At 45.0% G+C, this 16,126-nt stretch overlaps 1 protein-coding gene across 1 annotated transcript in view; it reads left to right on the top strand.

Annotated features, from left to right (window-relative positions):
* Nucleotides 1-16,126, top strand: part of LOC119947267 — a 68,764-nt gene that overhangs the window by 3,636 nt on the left and 49,002 nt on the right. Inside the window, exon 3 of the mRNA XM_038768888.1 lies at nucleotides 6,720-6,731. Within this exon, the coding sequence (XP_038624816.1) occupies nucleotides 6,720-6,731 (12 nt within the window). The remainder of the gene's footprint in view (nucleotides 1-6,719; nucleotides 6,732-16,126) is intronic.

Here is a 16,126-nt window from a genome sequence, read left to right as displayed (position 1 = left end):
TTCTGGGAATCTCTGCGTCTCTCATGCCAGGCCTCAGGGTTCAACTTTGGGAGCTATACTATGAACTGGTACCGGGAGGCTCCGGGAAAGTCCCTTGAGTTCGTTGCCAGCATCAGTGCCTGGGGTAACAAAAATTATGCAGATGCAGTGAGGGGAAGATTCATCATCTCCAGAGACAACTCCAAAAGCCAGGTGTACCTGCAGATGGATAGGTTGAGAATAGAGGACACGGCCCGGTATATCTGCCACGTTCACAGTGAGGGGAAGTGGGTGAAGGCCCAGGCATAAACCCCTCGATCCCTACTGTATCATATCAATCAATCGTATTTATTGAGCGCTTACTATGTGCAGAGCACTGTACTAAGCGCTTAGTATCATATGCCAGGAAGCTGCTTTGGATGCCGCCACCGCTGCTGAAGAACAACATGTCAGAGGAAGTAATGTCTAGCTGTTACTGGCCAGCTCACGAGAAATCTCCCTTTTAAGCCACTGTCACCAGGTAAGCCATTAGAATGTGTTTCACTTTACTCACCCCGCCCTCCACTTTCCCTCTCCTCTGCCTCCTCATCCCAGTCCCTACCCCGGCTAAAATTGGCTCCGCCAATTGCCAGCTGTGTGACTTTGGGCAAGTCACTTAACTTCTCTGTGCCTCAGTTCCCTCATCTGTAAAATGGGGAAGAAAACTGTGCGCCCCTTGTGGGACAATCTGTTCACCTTGTAACCTCCCCAGTGCTTAGAACAGTGCTTGGCACATAGTAAGTGCTTAATAAATGCTATCATTATTATTATTATTATTATTACCCTCTCTTCATCCCCACGCCCATAGCTCCCATGGCCCTGCTGCTTCCCTGTTCCTCCACACCTGGACTCCAAACTGTCCCTCCCACATTCATTTAACATTTGTCTATCCTTCCCTTCCTCTCTCTCTGTCACGTCTTCATTCCCAGAGGTCTCCCTCAGAGCCATGTGATGGAAGGGGCAGGAATGGGGCAGGAGAAACTGGGAATGGAGGGTGGAGTTGGTAATGAAAAACAGTTGACAGCGATCTTGCATTTCTGGACACTGCCTGAGTGAGGAGGTTCAAAGTTTGGGGTTTTTGGGCAGAGCATCAGGAAGCTGGGGGTGCAGAAAACTATGGTGTCACACAGTTAAGCACACTAGTTTAAAGGGGGCAAGGTGAGAAGTGGCAAGATGGAGAATGTGGGGTGAATGTAACAGACTGATCACTTTTTAAGGTTGGATGCTGAGGTGGCCATTCCAACTAGCTTCCACAATGAGGAGGGGATAGAGGAACCCAAACAACAATAATGATAATAATAATAATATTTGTTAAGTGCTTTCGATTTTCCAGGCACTATACTATGAGCTGGGGTGAATAAAAGCAAATAGCGCTGGACACAGTCCCTGCCCAACATGGGACTCACAATCTCAATTCCCATTTTACAGATGAAGTAACTGAGGCTCATAGAAGTGAAGATACTTGCCCAAGGTCACACAGGAGGCAAGTGGCAGAGCCAGGATTAGAACCCATGACCTTTTGACTCCCAGGCCTGTGCTCTAGGCACTACAGTCCTGGGAAATTTAATTAACATCTTATCTGGAATTATCTTGTAACCAAGCCAATCAGAAAGAATAACTGGAAAGCAAGTCGAGGGGCCAGGGAGTTGGTGGTTGAAGTCCTAGGCTATTTAATAATAATAATAATAATGATAATGGCATTTATTAAGCGCTTACTATGTGCAAAGCTCTGTTCTAAGCACTGGGAGTTTACAAGGTGATCAGGTTGTCCCACGGGGGGCTCACAGTCTTAATCCCCATTTTCCAGATGAGGGAACTGAGGCCCAGAGAAGTTAAGTGACTTGCCCAAAGTCACCCAGCTGACAAGTGGCAGAGCCGGGATTTGAACCCCTGACCCCTGACTCCAAAGCCCGGGCTCTTTCCACTGAGCCATGCTGCTTCCCTAAGGAAGTACTTGAGGACTTGGAGGACTTGATGTTGGAGCTGGACCCCTGGGAGAGCAGGACACTGAAATAGCTTGGAATTGTGACCTAGAAATGATGCACAGGGAGGGATTTGTAGAGCACCCCAGATGGGGGTTAAGATGTCAATCAATCAGTCAATCAATGGTATTTATTGAGCACTTACTGTGTACAAAGTTCTGCCGGAAGTGCTTGGGAGAATGCAGTGCAACAGAGATATTCTGAAAATTCAGAGTCCGAAGGCTTGAACTCCAGAGATGGAAGGCTCCTGTCCCTGATGGGGAGAAAAGACCAGAGGAACATGACCCCTGGGACACCTTCAGAAAAGAACAGAGCATCCTGGGGTTGGGGGCAAGTACTAGAGCTTCGGAAAGGTGTTTGAACTGGCAGGGAATGTGTCCAATAGTTCTGTGGTAATGTACTCTCCCAAATGCTTAGTACAGTGCTCTGTACATAGTAAGTACTCAATAAACATCATTATTGACTGATTGATTAAGAATACGTGCAAGAAGACTAGTAAATGTAACCGAGATCTCTGGTGTTCATTCATTCATTCAATCGTATTTATTGAGTGCTTACTGTGTGCAGAGGACTGTTCTAAGCGCTTGGGAAGTACAAGTTGGCAACATATAGAGATGGTCCCTACCCAACAGTGGGCTCACAGTCTAGAAGGGGGAGACAGAGAACAAAACCAAACATGTTAACAAAATAAAATAAATAGAATATGTACAAGTAAAATAAATAGAGTAATAAATGCGTACAAACATATATACATATATAAAGGTGCTGTGGGGAAGGGAAGGAGGTAAGGTTGGGGGGATGAAGAAGGGGAGGAGGGGGAGAGGAAGGAGGGGGCTCAGTCTGGGAATGCCTCCTGGAGGAGGTGAGCTCTCAGTAGGGCCTTGAAGGGAGGAAGAGAGTGAGCTTGGCGGATGGGCAGAGGGAGGGCATTCCAGGCCAGGGGGATGACGGGAGCCGGGGGTCGACGGCGGGACAGGCGAGAATGACGCACGGGGAGGAGATTAGTGGCAGAGGAGCGGAGGGTGCGGGCTGGGCTGGAGAAGGAGAGAAGGGAGGTGAGGTAGGAGGGGACGAGGTGATGGAGAACCTTGAAGCCGAGGGTGAGGAGTTTCTGCCTGATGCGTAGGTTGATTGGTAGGCACTGGTAGCCATTCATTTAATCATATTTATTGAGTGCTTACTGTGTGCAGAGCACTGTACTAATTGCTTGGGAAGTACAAGTCAGCAACATATAGAGATGGTCCCTACCCAACAACATGCTCATAGTGTTGGCACCGGCCTGTGGTGGGGCTGGAGGAGAAGCAAGGACCTGGGAATCTAGGGGAGGGGGAGGGAGGCCTTTCTCCACAAGCTCCCTGTAGCTAGCCCCAGAAGGCAGCGTGGCTCAGTGTAAAGAGCCCGGATTTTGGAGTCAGAGGTCATGGGTTCAAATCCCAACTCCACCAATTGTCAGCTGTGTGACTTTGGGCAAGTCACTTAACTTCTCTGTGTCTCAGTTCCCTCATCTGTAAAATGGGGATTAAGACTGTGAGCCCCCATCCGGGGGACCCTCCAATCACCTTGTAACCTCCCCAGTGCTTAGAACAGTGCTTTGCACATAGTAAGCACTTAATAAATGCCATCATTATTATCTCATATTTATTGTTCACTCAGTATCAGTTTTAGAAACTTTCTATCCCTTTTCTTTTTTTCTGCTCCATTAACATACGTACAAAATGAAATTCAGGAGATTCGCAAAGGACAAGATTTGTGTACATTTTATCATGTACAAATTTCTCATTGCTTTCCTGTAGGTTTGTGGGATGCCCTACTCAATATTCCCAAAGTTCTTGTACCCCTCTTGCTGCCACTGCTTTAGGACAGAGTCAGGCACAGAGGCGATGGGGACAAGCCTACCACCCCCTTCCCAGGGTTGTCTGCAGCAAGCTTGCAACCAAGCACTCCCACCTGTGGCTCCCCAGGCTGCATATCCCCAAGCACCTTCCAACCTTCCAGTGGATACTCCCTTATCCTGCTGCTGTGGATTTGGAGAACAAAAATTCCTTGTTGCATTGACCACCCCCTAGGAAAGCTGAAACTTCCTGCCCCTCCCCTTCCTCCTGGGCACTGTGGATGCACTCCAAGTTGGGATCTGGGACTCTCCCTGGCAGCACAGCATCACCCCACTCAATAATCATCATCATCATCATCATCAATCATATTTATTGAGCACTTACTGTGTGCAGAGCACTGTATTAAGCACTTGGGAAGGACAAGTTGGCAACATATAGAGACAGTCCCTATCCAACAGTGGGCTCACAGTCTAAAAGGGGGAGACAGAGAACAAAACCAAATATACTAACAAAATAAAATAAATAGAATAGATATGTACAAATAAAATAAATAAATAGAGTAACAGACATGTACAAACATATATACATATATACAGGTGCTGTGGGGAAGGGAAGGAGGTAAGATGGGGGGGATGGAGAGGGGGACGAGGGGGAATGATAGCATTTATTAAGCACTTACTATGTGCAAAGCACTGCTCTAAGCACTGGGGAGGTTAACAAGGTGATCAGGTTGTCCCACAGGTTGTCCCACAGGGAGCTCACTGTCTTCATCCCCATGTTACAGATGAGGTAACTGAGGCACAGAGAAGTTAAGTGACTTGCCCAAAGTCACACAGCTGATAAGTGGTGGAGTCAGGATTTGAACCCATGACCTCTGACTCCAAAGCCTAGGCTCTTTCCACTGAGCCATGCTGCTTCTCCGAGCCACGCTGCTTCTCCTCAACATCGGACAGGTGGTTCACTCAGGTAGTCATTATATGCCTGGGTAACATCCATACCCCATTTGCCCTCTCAGGGAGACGTCACCTGACCACAGACTATGAGATGTCATGAGCTCATGACATGAGGGAAGGGGAGGGAGGTTTAGTGTAGGCCATGTATCACTGTGGTATATATGGTACCACAGTGAAACTTCCTCTGCAGAGTCCTGTGCAAAAATCAACAGGTGTGAGAGGATGTAACAAGCCTCCACTCTACTGGAGGACTCCAGTGTGACAGCCAACTCAAGACACCATCACGCCCGGCTCTGCCCACCTCACTGCCCAAAACATAGCAAGCGTGGCTCCGTGGAAAGAGCACGGATTTGGGAGTCAGAAGTCAATCAATCGATCAATCAATCAATCAATCATATTTATTGAGCGCTTACTGTGTGCAGAGCACTGCACTAAGCGCTTGGGAAGTACAAGTTGGCAACCTATAGAGACAGTCCCAACCCAACAGTGGGCTCACAGTCTAAAAGGGGGAGACAGAGAACAAAACCAAACATACTAACAAAATAAAATCGATAGAATAGATTTGTACAAGTAAAATAAATAGAGTAATAAATATGTACAAACATATATACATATATACAGGTGCTGTGGGGAAGGGAAGGAGGGAAGATGGGGGGGATGGAGAGGGGGACGTTGGGGAGAGGAAGGAAGGGGCTCAGTCTGGGAAGGCCTCGGGTTCTAATCCCAGCTCTGCCACTTGTCAGCTGTGTGACTTTGGGCAAGTCACTTAACTTCTCTGAGCCTCAGTAACCTCATCTGTAAAATGGGGATTAAGACTGTGAGCCCCACGTGGGACAACTTGTTCCCCTTGTATCCCCCCACCGCTTAGAACAATGCATCAGCCATAGTAAGCGCTTAACAAATGCCATCATCATTATTATTATTATAGCAGGATTGGGGGAGAATCCTGGTCTCCACCTCAGGACTCCAACTATTCCCTCTGAAGGACAGAAGGGAATAGGGCTCCCTAGCATAATAAGATGAGAAAGAGAGATAGAGAAAAACGCAGACAGACTGAGTCAAAGAGTGTGAAAAACACAGAATCAAAAAAAGAGAAAATCAGAAATCAAGAGACTCAGACTTAGATTCAAAGAGGGGAAAAGGCAGAGAAACATATTGACAAACAGATATAGCTCCAGAATCAGAGGGAAAGACAGTAGGAGATCCAAAGAGACAAGAACATACAGCGACAATCAAAGAGAGAAAGCAGTATGGATAGAGAAGCAGCGTGATTCAGTGGAAAGAGCATGGGCTTTGGAGTCAGAGTTCATGGGTTCAAATCCCGGCTCCACCAATTGTCAGCTGTGTGACTTTGGGCATGTCACTTCACTTCTCTGTGCCTCAGTTACCTCATCTGTAAAATGGGGATTAAGACTGTGAGCCCCCCGTGGGACAACCCGATCACCTTGTAATCTCCCCAGCCCTTAGAATGGTGCTTTGCACATAGTAAGCGCTTAATAAATGCCATTATCATCATTATTATTATTATTAGAAGCAGAGAGAAGGCATAATGTGATAGAGACTGAGAACAGAGGGAAATAAACATGACAGAGAGGGCTAGAGAGGGAAAGACAGAGAAGGACTGAGGAAAGAGAAATACTTCAAAGGTGGAGAAATGAGAGAAAGAGAAAAAGAAGACCCTGAAAAACAGACACAAGGAGGGACAGACTAAGGAAAGTAAGAGAAGAAAGACAGGTAATAAAGTCAAAGGCATCCAGAGATATGGAAAGGAAGACAGAATGAGATAAGGAAAGAGAATATGAAAGCAGAAGAAATGTCTGGAATAGGTTAATCTGAAAGAACAGGTAACCAAGCCTCCTGGCATGTGATACAGGCACTAGGATGACTGGGGTGTGTACACATAGAATAATGTATTGTACTCGGTAAATGCTCAGTAAATACCATTGATTGATATAAGCAATCAATTAGCTCTCCCCTCCTACCTTACCTCAGGGACTTCCTAACTCTCAGTCAATGGTATGTGCTAGCCTTTGTGTTTCAAGTTTCTACTTTCTTGCCTATAATTGCTCCACTCCTCAGTGTATTTCCCAGGTAATGGAATTCTGCTACAGTATTTATCTTTTTTCCTGCCAGAAGGAGAAATTGTGTGGCCTACTGGAAAGAACACGGGCCTTGGAGTCCTAGGACATGGATTCTAAACGCAGGTTCTGCCACTTGTTTGCTAGGTGACCTTGGGAAAGTAATTTAACTTCTTTGTGTCTCAGTTTCTTCAACTGTAAAATGGGATTAAATCCTGTTCTCCACTACCTAGACTGCAAATTCCATGAAGAACAGGGATTGCGTCCGATCTAATTATCTTGAATCCACCCCAGTGCTTAGTCCAGTGTTTGGCACACAGTAAGTGCTTAACAGATTTGGAAAAAAAAACTATACATATGCTTTTTGTTATGCTACTGGCTTCCTTGAGTGTGAGATGATACATCACCTAAATTTTGGGGGTTACGTCAGCTGTAAAATGGGGATTAAGACTGTGAGCCCCACGTGGGACAACCTGATTACCTTGTATCAACCCCAGCACTTAGAACAGTGCTTCACACATAGTAAACACTTAACAAATACCATCATTATTATTATTATTATTATTATTATTATTATTATTAGTAGTAGTAGTAGTAGTAGTAGTAGTAGTAGTAGTAGTAGAGTGCTTCTTAGCTCGTTACTGAAAAAAATGTCATTAACCAGATATTCTCAATATCACAATGTGGCTCTGGTCCACAGGGTGGACACTGGATGTGATTTTTGTAACATATGAGGCACAGGAGACGTTCAGGAAGCAGCTCCAAAAGCGCCACACAATTTTCTTATTTTTTTTCTCATATTTTACAAAAGCAGTGGAATTTAAGCTTCTCGAGTGCAAGTACTCTGTACTACAGGAACAATGGAGTCTTTTGACAGGAACATCAGAAAAGTCTCTACCTTCAGAACCAAGAAGTATTGCATGGGATTTGATTAGAGTAATAGTGGCTTGACCAGTAAAGATTCTCATACTCTCCCTCCGACACAGAGTACAGTGATCAAGTGGGAGAAAAACAAATTTAGCATATCTTGAAGTGCATATGTGGTCTTTGCCCATGTTAGCCAGCTATAGGCTTTATGAGAACTTAATAATTATGGTCCTTGTTAAGTGCTTACTATGTGCCAGGCACTATTCTATACTATATTACACTATACTATATACTATTCTAAGCACTGGAATAGATACAAATTAACCAGGTTGAACACAGTCCCTGTCCCACATGGTGCTCAGACTCTTAATACCCATTTTACAGATGAGGGAACTGAGGCTCAGAGAAGTTAAGTGACTTGCCCAAGGTCACACAGCAGATGAGTAGTGGAGCCCGGATTAGAACCCCTAATCTTCTAACTCCCAGGCCCGTGCTCTGTCCATTCATTCAATCAATCATATTTATTGAGCGCTTACTATGTGCAGAGCACTGTACTAAGCGCTTGGGAAGTACAAGCTGGCAACATATAGAGACAGTCTCTACCCAACAACAGGCTCACAGTCTAGAAAGGGGGAGACAGACAACAAAACAAAATATATTGACAAAATAAAATAAATAGAATGGTAAATTATTATTACTATTTTATTATCATCATTATTACTATTATTATTCAATTGCACTGATTGAGCACTTACTGTGTGCAGAGCACTGTACTAAGAGCTTGGGAGAGTACCATACAATAAACAGACACATTCTCGGTCCACGACGAGATTATCTTTTACCCACCCCAGTTTTCGGCACATAGTAAGCACTTAACAAATGCAATTAAAAATAAAAGGACCCAATAGTCTCTTCCTCAAAGTTGGAGTCCAGAGATGCTAGAGGGAGGTGGCGTCGCCGTCTGCCTACCTGGGTTTGGCTCTTCTCCAGGCTGCTCCTAACCCCCGGGTTGGCCGGCCTCCAGTTTGGGCAGTTGGACTACGTGTTCTACAGTTGGACTACAGAGAAGCAGCTTAGAATCCACTTAGAATCCACTTAGAATCCACTAAGCCATGCTGCTTCTCCAGAACTTAGAACCCAGATTTCCTGATTTCTGATTTCTCTCCCTCCCACCACTAATCCCAACCTCCCTCCAACCCCTCCATACATTCATTCATTCATTTATATGTATAATTTATGCAAATATTTTATTTAAATTTATTAATTTAAAGTAAATTTAATTACTTTTAAATTAAAAGTTAAATTACATTTAAAAATATGTTTATATTATTTATATTTATATGTATCATTTATACAAATAAATACGTATTTATTGAGCACTTACTGTGTGCAGAGCACTGTACTAAGTGCTTGGAAAGTACAACTCAGCAATGAAGAGAGACAATCCCTGGTCACACCGGGTTTACCATACCAGGACCCTAAGATCTCTATATGTTGCCAACTTGTACTTCCCAAGCGCTTAGTTCAGTGCTCTGCACACAGTAAGCACTCAATAAATACAGCTGAATGAATGAATGAATCTCACCAAAGAAATAGAACAGAGACCTGAACCTGAAGACCCACCAAGGAGAAAGCATTGGTCTATTTTTCTTTTTAATGGCACTTGTTATTACACAAGCGCTGTACTAAGCACTGGAGTAGACAAAAGATCATCAGGATGGATTCCGTCCATCTCCCACATGGGGCTAAATAAGAAGGAGTAGGATTTAATCCCAATTTTACATATGCAGATGAGGTAACTGAGGCACAGAGAAATTAGTGATTTGCCTTAACTGACACTGCAGACAACTGCACACCCAGAATTACAACCCAGATTCTTGGTATTCCAGATAGGGGCTGCTAATGGGGGCGGGCACTAAAGGACATACGACTTCCCTTTAACAACTAAAGAAGCAGCTTGGTTTAATGGAAAGAGTCCGGGCTTTGGAGTCAGAGGCCATGAGTTCAAATCGCAGCTCCACCAATTATCAGCTATGTGCCTTTGGGCAAGTCACTTAACTTCTCTGGGCCTCAGTTACCTCATCTGTCAAATGGGGATGAAGACTATGAGCTCCCTGTGGGACAACCTGATCACCTTGTAACCTCCCCAGTGCTTAGAATAGTGCTTTGCACATAGTAAGTGCTTAATAAATGCCATTATTATTATTATTATTATTATTATTATTATTATTATGTGGGTTCTAATCCTGGCTCTGCCACTTGTCTGTTGTATGACCTTGGGCAAGTAACTTAACTTTGTGCCTCAGTTACATCATCTGTAGAATGGGGATTAAGGCTGTGAGCTCCATGTGGGACAACCTGCCAATCTTGTATCTACCCCAGTGCTTAGAACAGTGCTTGGCACATAGTAAGTGCTTAACAAATACTATTACTATTATTATCATTATTATTATTACTGTCTCCCCTGCTACTCTCATCAAGGTGGGGGCCCCATCTTCTCCACTCCAGTTACTAGATATAGTCACTTAACAAATACCAACATCATCATTATTATTATTAAGTGCTCTGCACACAGTAAGCGCTCAATAAATACTATTGAAGGAATGAACTACCGACTTGTTAACCCTCTCCCATTCACTCTGGACGGCCTCTAATCACTTGCTAACATTGGCCCATTAGTAGCTGAACACTTGTTAATATTCTCCCATTTACTCCTGGGACTCTCCAAGCAGGGAGCAACTGAGTCCCAATCCACTACAGGAAACTGCATTTGTCACTGAGCTCTCCGAATCAATCAATCAATCAATCGTATTTACTGAGCGCTTACTGTGTGCAGAGCACTGTACTAAACGCTTGGGAAGTACAAGCTGGCAATATATAGAGACAGTTCCTACCCAACAGTAGCTATTGCAGCTCCACACTTTATTTCTTGAATGCCCTAGCTCCCCATATATGTTCTCCATCCCATCACTCTGGTTACCCAATCCCTGTCCCTCTCATTTTTTTAATGGGATTTATTAAGCGCTTACTATGTCCAAAGCACTGTTCTAAGTGCTGGGGAGGTTACAAGATGATCAGGTTGTCCCAAGGGGGACTCACAGTCTTAATCCCCATTTTACAGATGAGGTAACTGAGGTACAGAGAAGTGAAGTGACTTGCCCAGAGTCACCCAGCTGACAATTGGCGGAGCCGGAATTTGAACCCATGACCTCTGACTCCAAAGCCCGAGCTCTTTCCACTGAGCCATGCTGCTTCTCTCATTCAACACTACTCCTCATCCCCCTCCTCCGACGTCAGCCCATGTCAGCTCACTCCTAACCAACACCTGCCTTCCCCTTGAGCCGGGTCCTCCCCGCACACCATCAGACAAGTGTGGTCTGTGGAACCCCCATTCCGACATGGCAAACCTTCCCATCATCCTTGACCTGTTCCTGACTGAGGTACTGCTCCTCCATGCCATTACTGAAACTTGGCTCACCTCAGATCACAAGCTTGGGAGTCAGAGGACGTGGGTTCTAATCCCAGCTCTGCTGTTTGTCCGCTGCATGACCTTGGGGAATCACTTAACTTCTCTGTGCCTCAGTTCCCTTATCTGTAAAATGGGGATTATGACTGTGAGCCTACCCCAGAGCTTAGAACAGTACTTGGCATGTAGTAAGTGCTTAACAAATACCATAGTTATTATTAGTATTATTATTATTGTTTTCCGTGCTACTCTCATCAAGGTGGGGGCCCCATCTTCTCCCTACCCAAGACACTGGGAAAGGGGGAGGAGTTGGCTCTCTATTCCCCATCTTATTTTTGCACCATCCCACCCCCCCATCCCTCTCTTTCCTTTTTTTTTAAGTGTCATTTATTCAGCACTTACTATGTGCAAAGCACTGTTCTATGCGCTGGGGAGATTACAAGGTGATCAGGTTGCCCCCCAGGGGGCTCACAGTCTTCATCCCCATTTTACAGATGAGGGAACTGAGGCCCAGAGAAGTTAAGTGACTTGCCCAAAGTCACACAGCTGACAAGTGGCAGAGCCGGGATTTGAACCCATGACCTCTGACTCCAAAGCCCGTGCTCTTTCCACTGAGCCATGCTGCTTCTCTCTTCTCTTCCCTTCCTCTGAAGCTCATAACATCTGCCTCTACTGCCCACTCCAGTTACGAGATACATTCACCTACCGCTCCCCAGGCCCTTCCTCCAACTTCCTAAACTATTTGATCCCTCTCCCACATTCCTTCTCCCTTTCTCCATGACTATGTTTCTTCTTGGGGACTTCATTGTCCCCGATTACCCTTAAATGTCCATTTCTTCTTACTTCTCAACTCCAGTGATCTCCTGCCCCTCCCACCTCACCTACACACCAACATGGACACACATTTGATCTCATCATCTCTAGTCACTGTAGATTAAAACCCAGCTTCTCTGACTCTCCAACTTGTGCTCTATCCACTAGACCACTTTGCCTCCCATGGAAAAAAAGGCCCGGGCCACGTGTCAGATGGACCAAGGTTAAACGTGTGAGAGGGCAGAGCTTTGGAGCCCCGTTGCCCAGCAGAAGCTGAGGGGATGAACTTATGATGATGAAATCATCATCAGGAACTCAGGATGATGAAATCAAATGCGTGTCCATGTTGGGATGTAGGTGAGGTGGGAGGGGCAGGAGACCACTGGAGTTGAGAAGTAAGAAGAAACGGACATTTAAGGGTAATCGGGGACAATGAAGTCCTCAAGAAGAAACATAGTCATGGAGAAAGGGAGAGGCGAAGAGAATTGACAGTAAAAGAAGTCTGCTCCTCAGACCAGACCCCAACCTGAGCAGGCCGCCATCACCAGTTCTGCTGGGGAGACAAAGTTTGGGTGTGACTGAGGATGAACAGGAAGAGAAATGTCTGGTCCTAGCAACCATTTGCCCATGATTCACACAGATTTGTGTTGATTCTCGGGATCTGTTTTGATGAAGGAAATTGACATCCTTTGGACAGTGTGTGCCCAAATTGATGTGTGGATGAGGTGGGATGGGACAGGAACTCACTGGAGTTGAGGACTGAGAGGGAATGGACTACAGAGAGTCCATATACCTGTATATATGTATATTTGTTTGTTCGTATTTATTACTCTATTTATTTATTCTACTTGTACATATCTATTCTATTTATTTTATTTTGTTAATATGTTTTGTTTTGTTCTCTGTCTCCCCTTCTAGACTGTGAGCCCACTGTTGGGTAGGGACTGTCTCTAAATGTTGCCAACTTGTGCTTCCCAAGCGCTTAGTACAGGGCTCTGCACACAGTAAGTGCTCAATAAATACTATTGATTGATTGATTGATTGATTGGAGAGGTCATCGGTGAAATTGAAGTCCCCAAGAAGCAATGTAAGGATAAGTCAGAACACGTTTACCTGTAGCTCATCCTCCACCTGCTCTGTCGGGGAGGTGTCACATGATCCCAGCCCATGAGATATCCTTCTTGCCGCATTCTGGGAGGGAATAGAGGTTTAGTGTTGGCTGTGTATCACTGTGGAGATTGGTACCACAGTGGAACTTCCTCTCCAGGGCCCCATTCAAAAACTACAGGTGTGAGAGGATGTAACAGGCTTCAAACTATTCCAAGCTTCCATTGTGCCACACTCTGCCCACTTTTCAAACTGTAGCAGGACTGGGAGCTCCGAGTGACCACCCAGGACCCCTTCTAGACTGTGAGCCCGCTTTTGGGTAGGGACCGTCTCAATATGTTGCCAACTTGTACTTCCCAAGGGCTTAGTACAATGCTCTGCACACAGTAAGCGCTCAATAAATACAATTGAATGAATGAATGAATCCAATTTCCCATAAGATGGAAGGGAAGAGAGTTCCTTAACATTGTCGGTCGAGAGATAGAAACAGAGAGAGAAAGCCTATTAGACACAGAAGCAGAGAAAACAAGAAAAAGAGACTCAGGAATAGTCAGACCAAAACTAAGGTGCCAAGAAGAACAGAAGTTCTTCACTCTCTTTCACTTCCCATGCCTCTCTTTCCCTTGCTCTGAAGACCATTTCATACACCTCTACCACCCACTCCAGTTACTAGACACAGTCTAAGCCCCGCTCTTCCTTATTTCCCACTCTCTTCTGCACTGCCCTGACTTGCTTCCTGAGCTCTTCCCCTGTCCCTGGCCCACGACACTTATGCACATAAGTGTAATTTCATTTATTTGCATTGATGCCTGTTTTCCCCCTCTAGACTGTAAACTCGTTGTGGGCAGGGAATATCACTGTCTATTGTTGTATTGTATTTTCCCCCAAGGCTCCTCCTCCAACTTTCTGAACTATTTGATCCCTCTCCCACATTTCTTCTTCCTTTCTCATTCATTCATTCACTTGTAATTATTGAGCACTTTACTGTGTGCAGAGTACTGTACTAAGAGCTTGGGAAGCACAATGCAGCAATAGAGACAATCCCTGCCAACACCGGACTTATCCCTACGTTGCTTCTTAGGGACTTCAATTTTGCCAGTGACCTCTCCACTGTCCATTCCCTCTCAGTCCTCAACTCCAGTGAGTTCCTGCCCCATCCCACCTCATCCACACACCAATTTGGGCACACATTTGTTCTCATCGTCTCTAGTCACTGTACAGCCTCTACCCTCACCAACTCTGAAATTCTTCCATCAGACCACAACGTCCTCACCTACTCTCTCTCCCACGAACACACACCTCACAAATCTGTCCTGTTCTCTCACAGAGACCTCCAATCTTTGAATCTATCTAGTATTCTGAAGTAATCATTTATTCATTCAGTCAATCATGTTTATTGAGTGCTTACTGTGTGCAGAGCACTGTACTAAGCACTCGGGAAAATACAATAATCGACAGTGACATTCCCTGCCCACAACAAGTTTACAGTCTAGAGGGGGGATACAGACATCAATACAAATAAATGAAATTAAACTTATGTACATAAGTGCTGTGGGGCTGGGAAGGGGGAAGAGCTAAAGATGCAAGTCAGGGCAACACAGAAGGGAGTGGGAGATAAGGAAAAGTGGGGCTTAGTCTGGGAAGTCTTCTTTGAGGAGATGGACCTTCAATAATGCTTTGAAACAGGGGAGAATAGTTGTCTGTCGGGTAAGAGGAGGGAGGATATTTCAGGACAAAGGCAGGACATAGACTTGGGGTCTGGGATGAGACAGGCAAGAAGATCAAGGCACAGTGAGAAGGTTAGCTGTAGAAGAGTGAAGAGTGAGAGTTGGGCTGTAGGAAAGAAGCAAGGTGAAGTAGGAGGGGGCAAGGTGATGGACTGCTTTAAAATGAATGGTGTGGAGTTTTTGAGGAGCAGGGTGATACGTCCCCAATGTTTTTCAGAAGAATGATCCAGGAAGCAAAGTATGGTCTGGAGTGGGCAGAGACAGTAGGCTGGAAGGTCAGCAAGGAGGATGATGCAGTAATCCAGGTAGGATAGGATAGTGATTGTAATAACATGGTAGCAGTACTATGTAAAGGGTGGATATTAGAAGATAGAGAAGCAGTGTGGCACAGTGGAAAGAGCACGGGCTTCGGAGTCAGTGGTCATGGGTTCATATCCCGGCTCCACCAGTTGTCAGCTGTGTGACTTTGGGCAAGTCACTTAACTTCTCTGTGCCTCAGTTACCTCATCTGTAAAATGGGGATTGACTGTGAGCCCCCTGTGGGGCAACCTGATGACCTTGTAACCTCCCCAGTGCTTAGAACAGTGCTTTGCACATAGTAAGTGCTTAATAAGACTGAGCTCACTCCTTCCTCTCCCCCTCCCCCCCTCCATCCCCCCACCTAATCTCCTTCCCCACAGCACCTGTATATATGTGTATGTGTTTGTACGTATTTATTACTCAATTTATTTATTTATTTTATTTGTACATATTTATTCTATTTATTTTATTTTGTTAATATGTTTTGTTTTGTTCTCTGTCTCCCCCTTCTAGACCATGAGCCCACTGTTGGGTAGGGACTGTCTCTATATGTTGCCAACTTGTACTTCCCAAGCGCTTAGTACAGTGCTCTGCACAAAGTAAGCTCTCAATAAATACGATTGAATGAATGAATGAATGAATAAATGCTATCATTATTATTATTATTATTAGCGATGTTGTGAAGTCAGGGCAGACAGGATTTGGTGACGGATTTGAATATGAGGGTTGAATGACAGAGAGGAGTCAAGGATATAGGTGACATCTATAGTGATGGGAAAGTCAAGGTGCGGACTGGGTTTGGGTGGGAAGATAAGGAACTCTATTTTGGACATGTTAAGTTTGAGGTGACGGGAGGACATCCAACTAGAGATGTCTTAAAGGCAGGAGGAGATGTGAGACTGGAGAGAGGGAGAGCTATCAGGGCTGGAGATGTAGATTTGGGTGTCATTTGCGTAGCAGTGTTGGTTGTAGCCATGCCCCAT

The sequence above is a fragment of the Tachyglossus aculeatus genome, chromosome 2, assembly GCF_015852505.1.
Source record: "Tachyglossus aculeatus isolate mTacAcu1 chromosome 2, mTacAcu1.pri, whole genome shotgun sequence".
In the NCBI taxonomy this organism is placed as follows: Eukaryota; Metazoa; Chordata; class Mammalia; order Monotremata; family Tachyglossidae; genus Tachyglossus; species Tachyglossus aculeatus.
The sequence above is the reverse complement of the archived record's forward strand: the minus strand, read 5'-3'. Positions and strand labels throughout refer to the sequence as shown.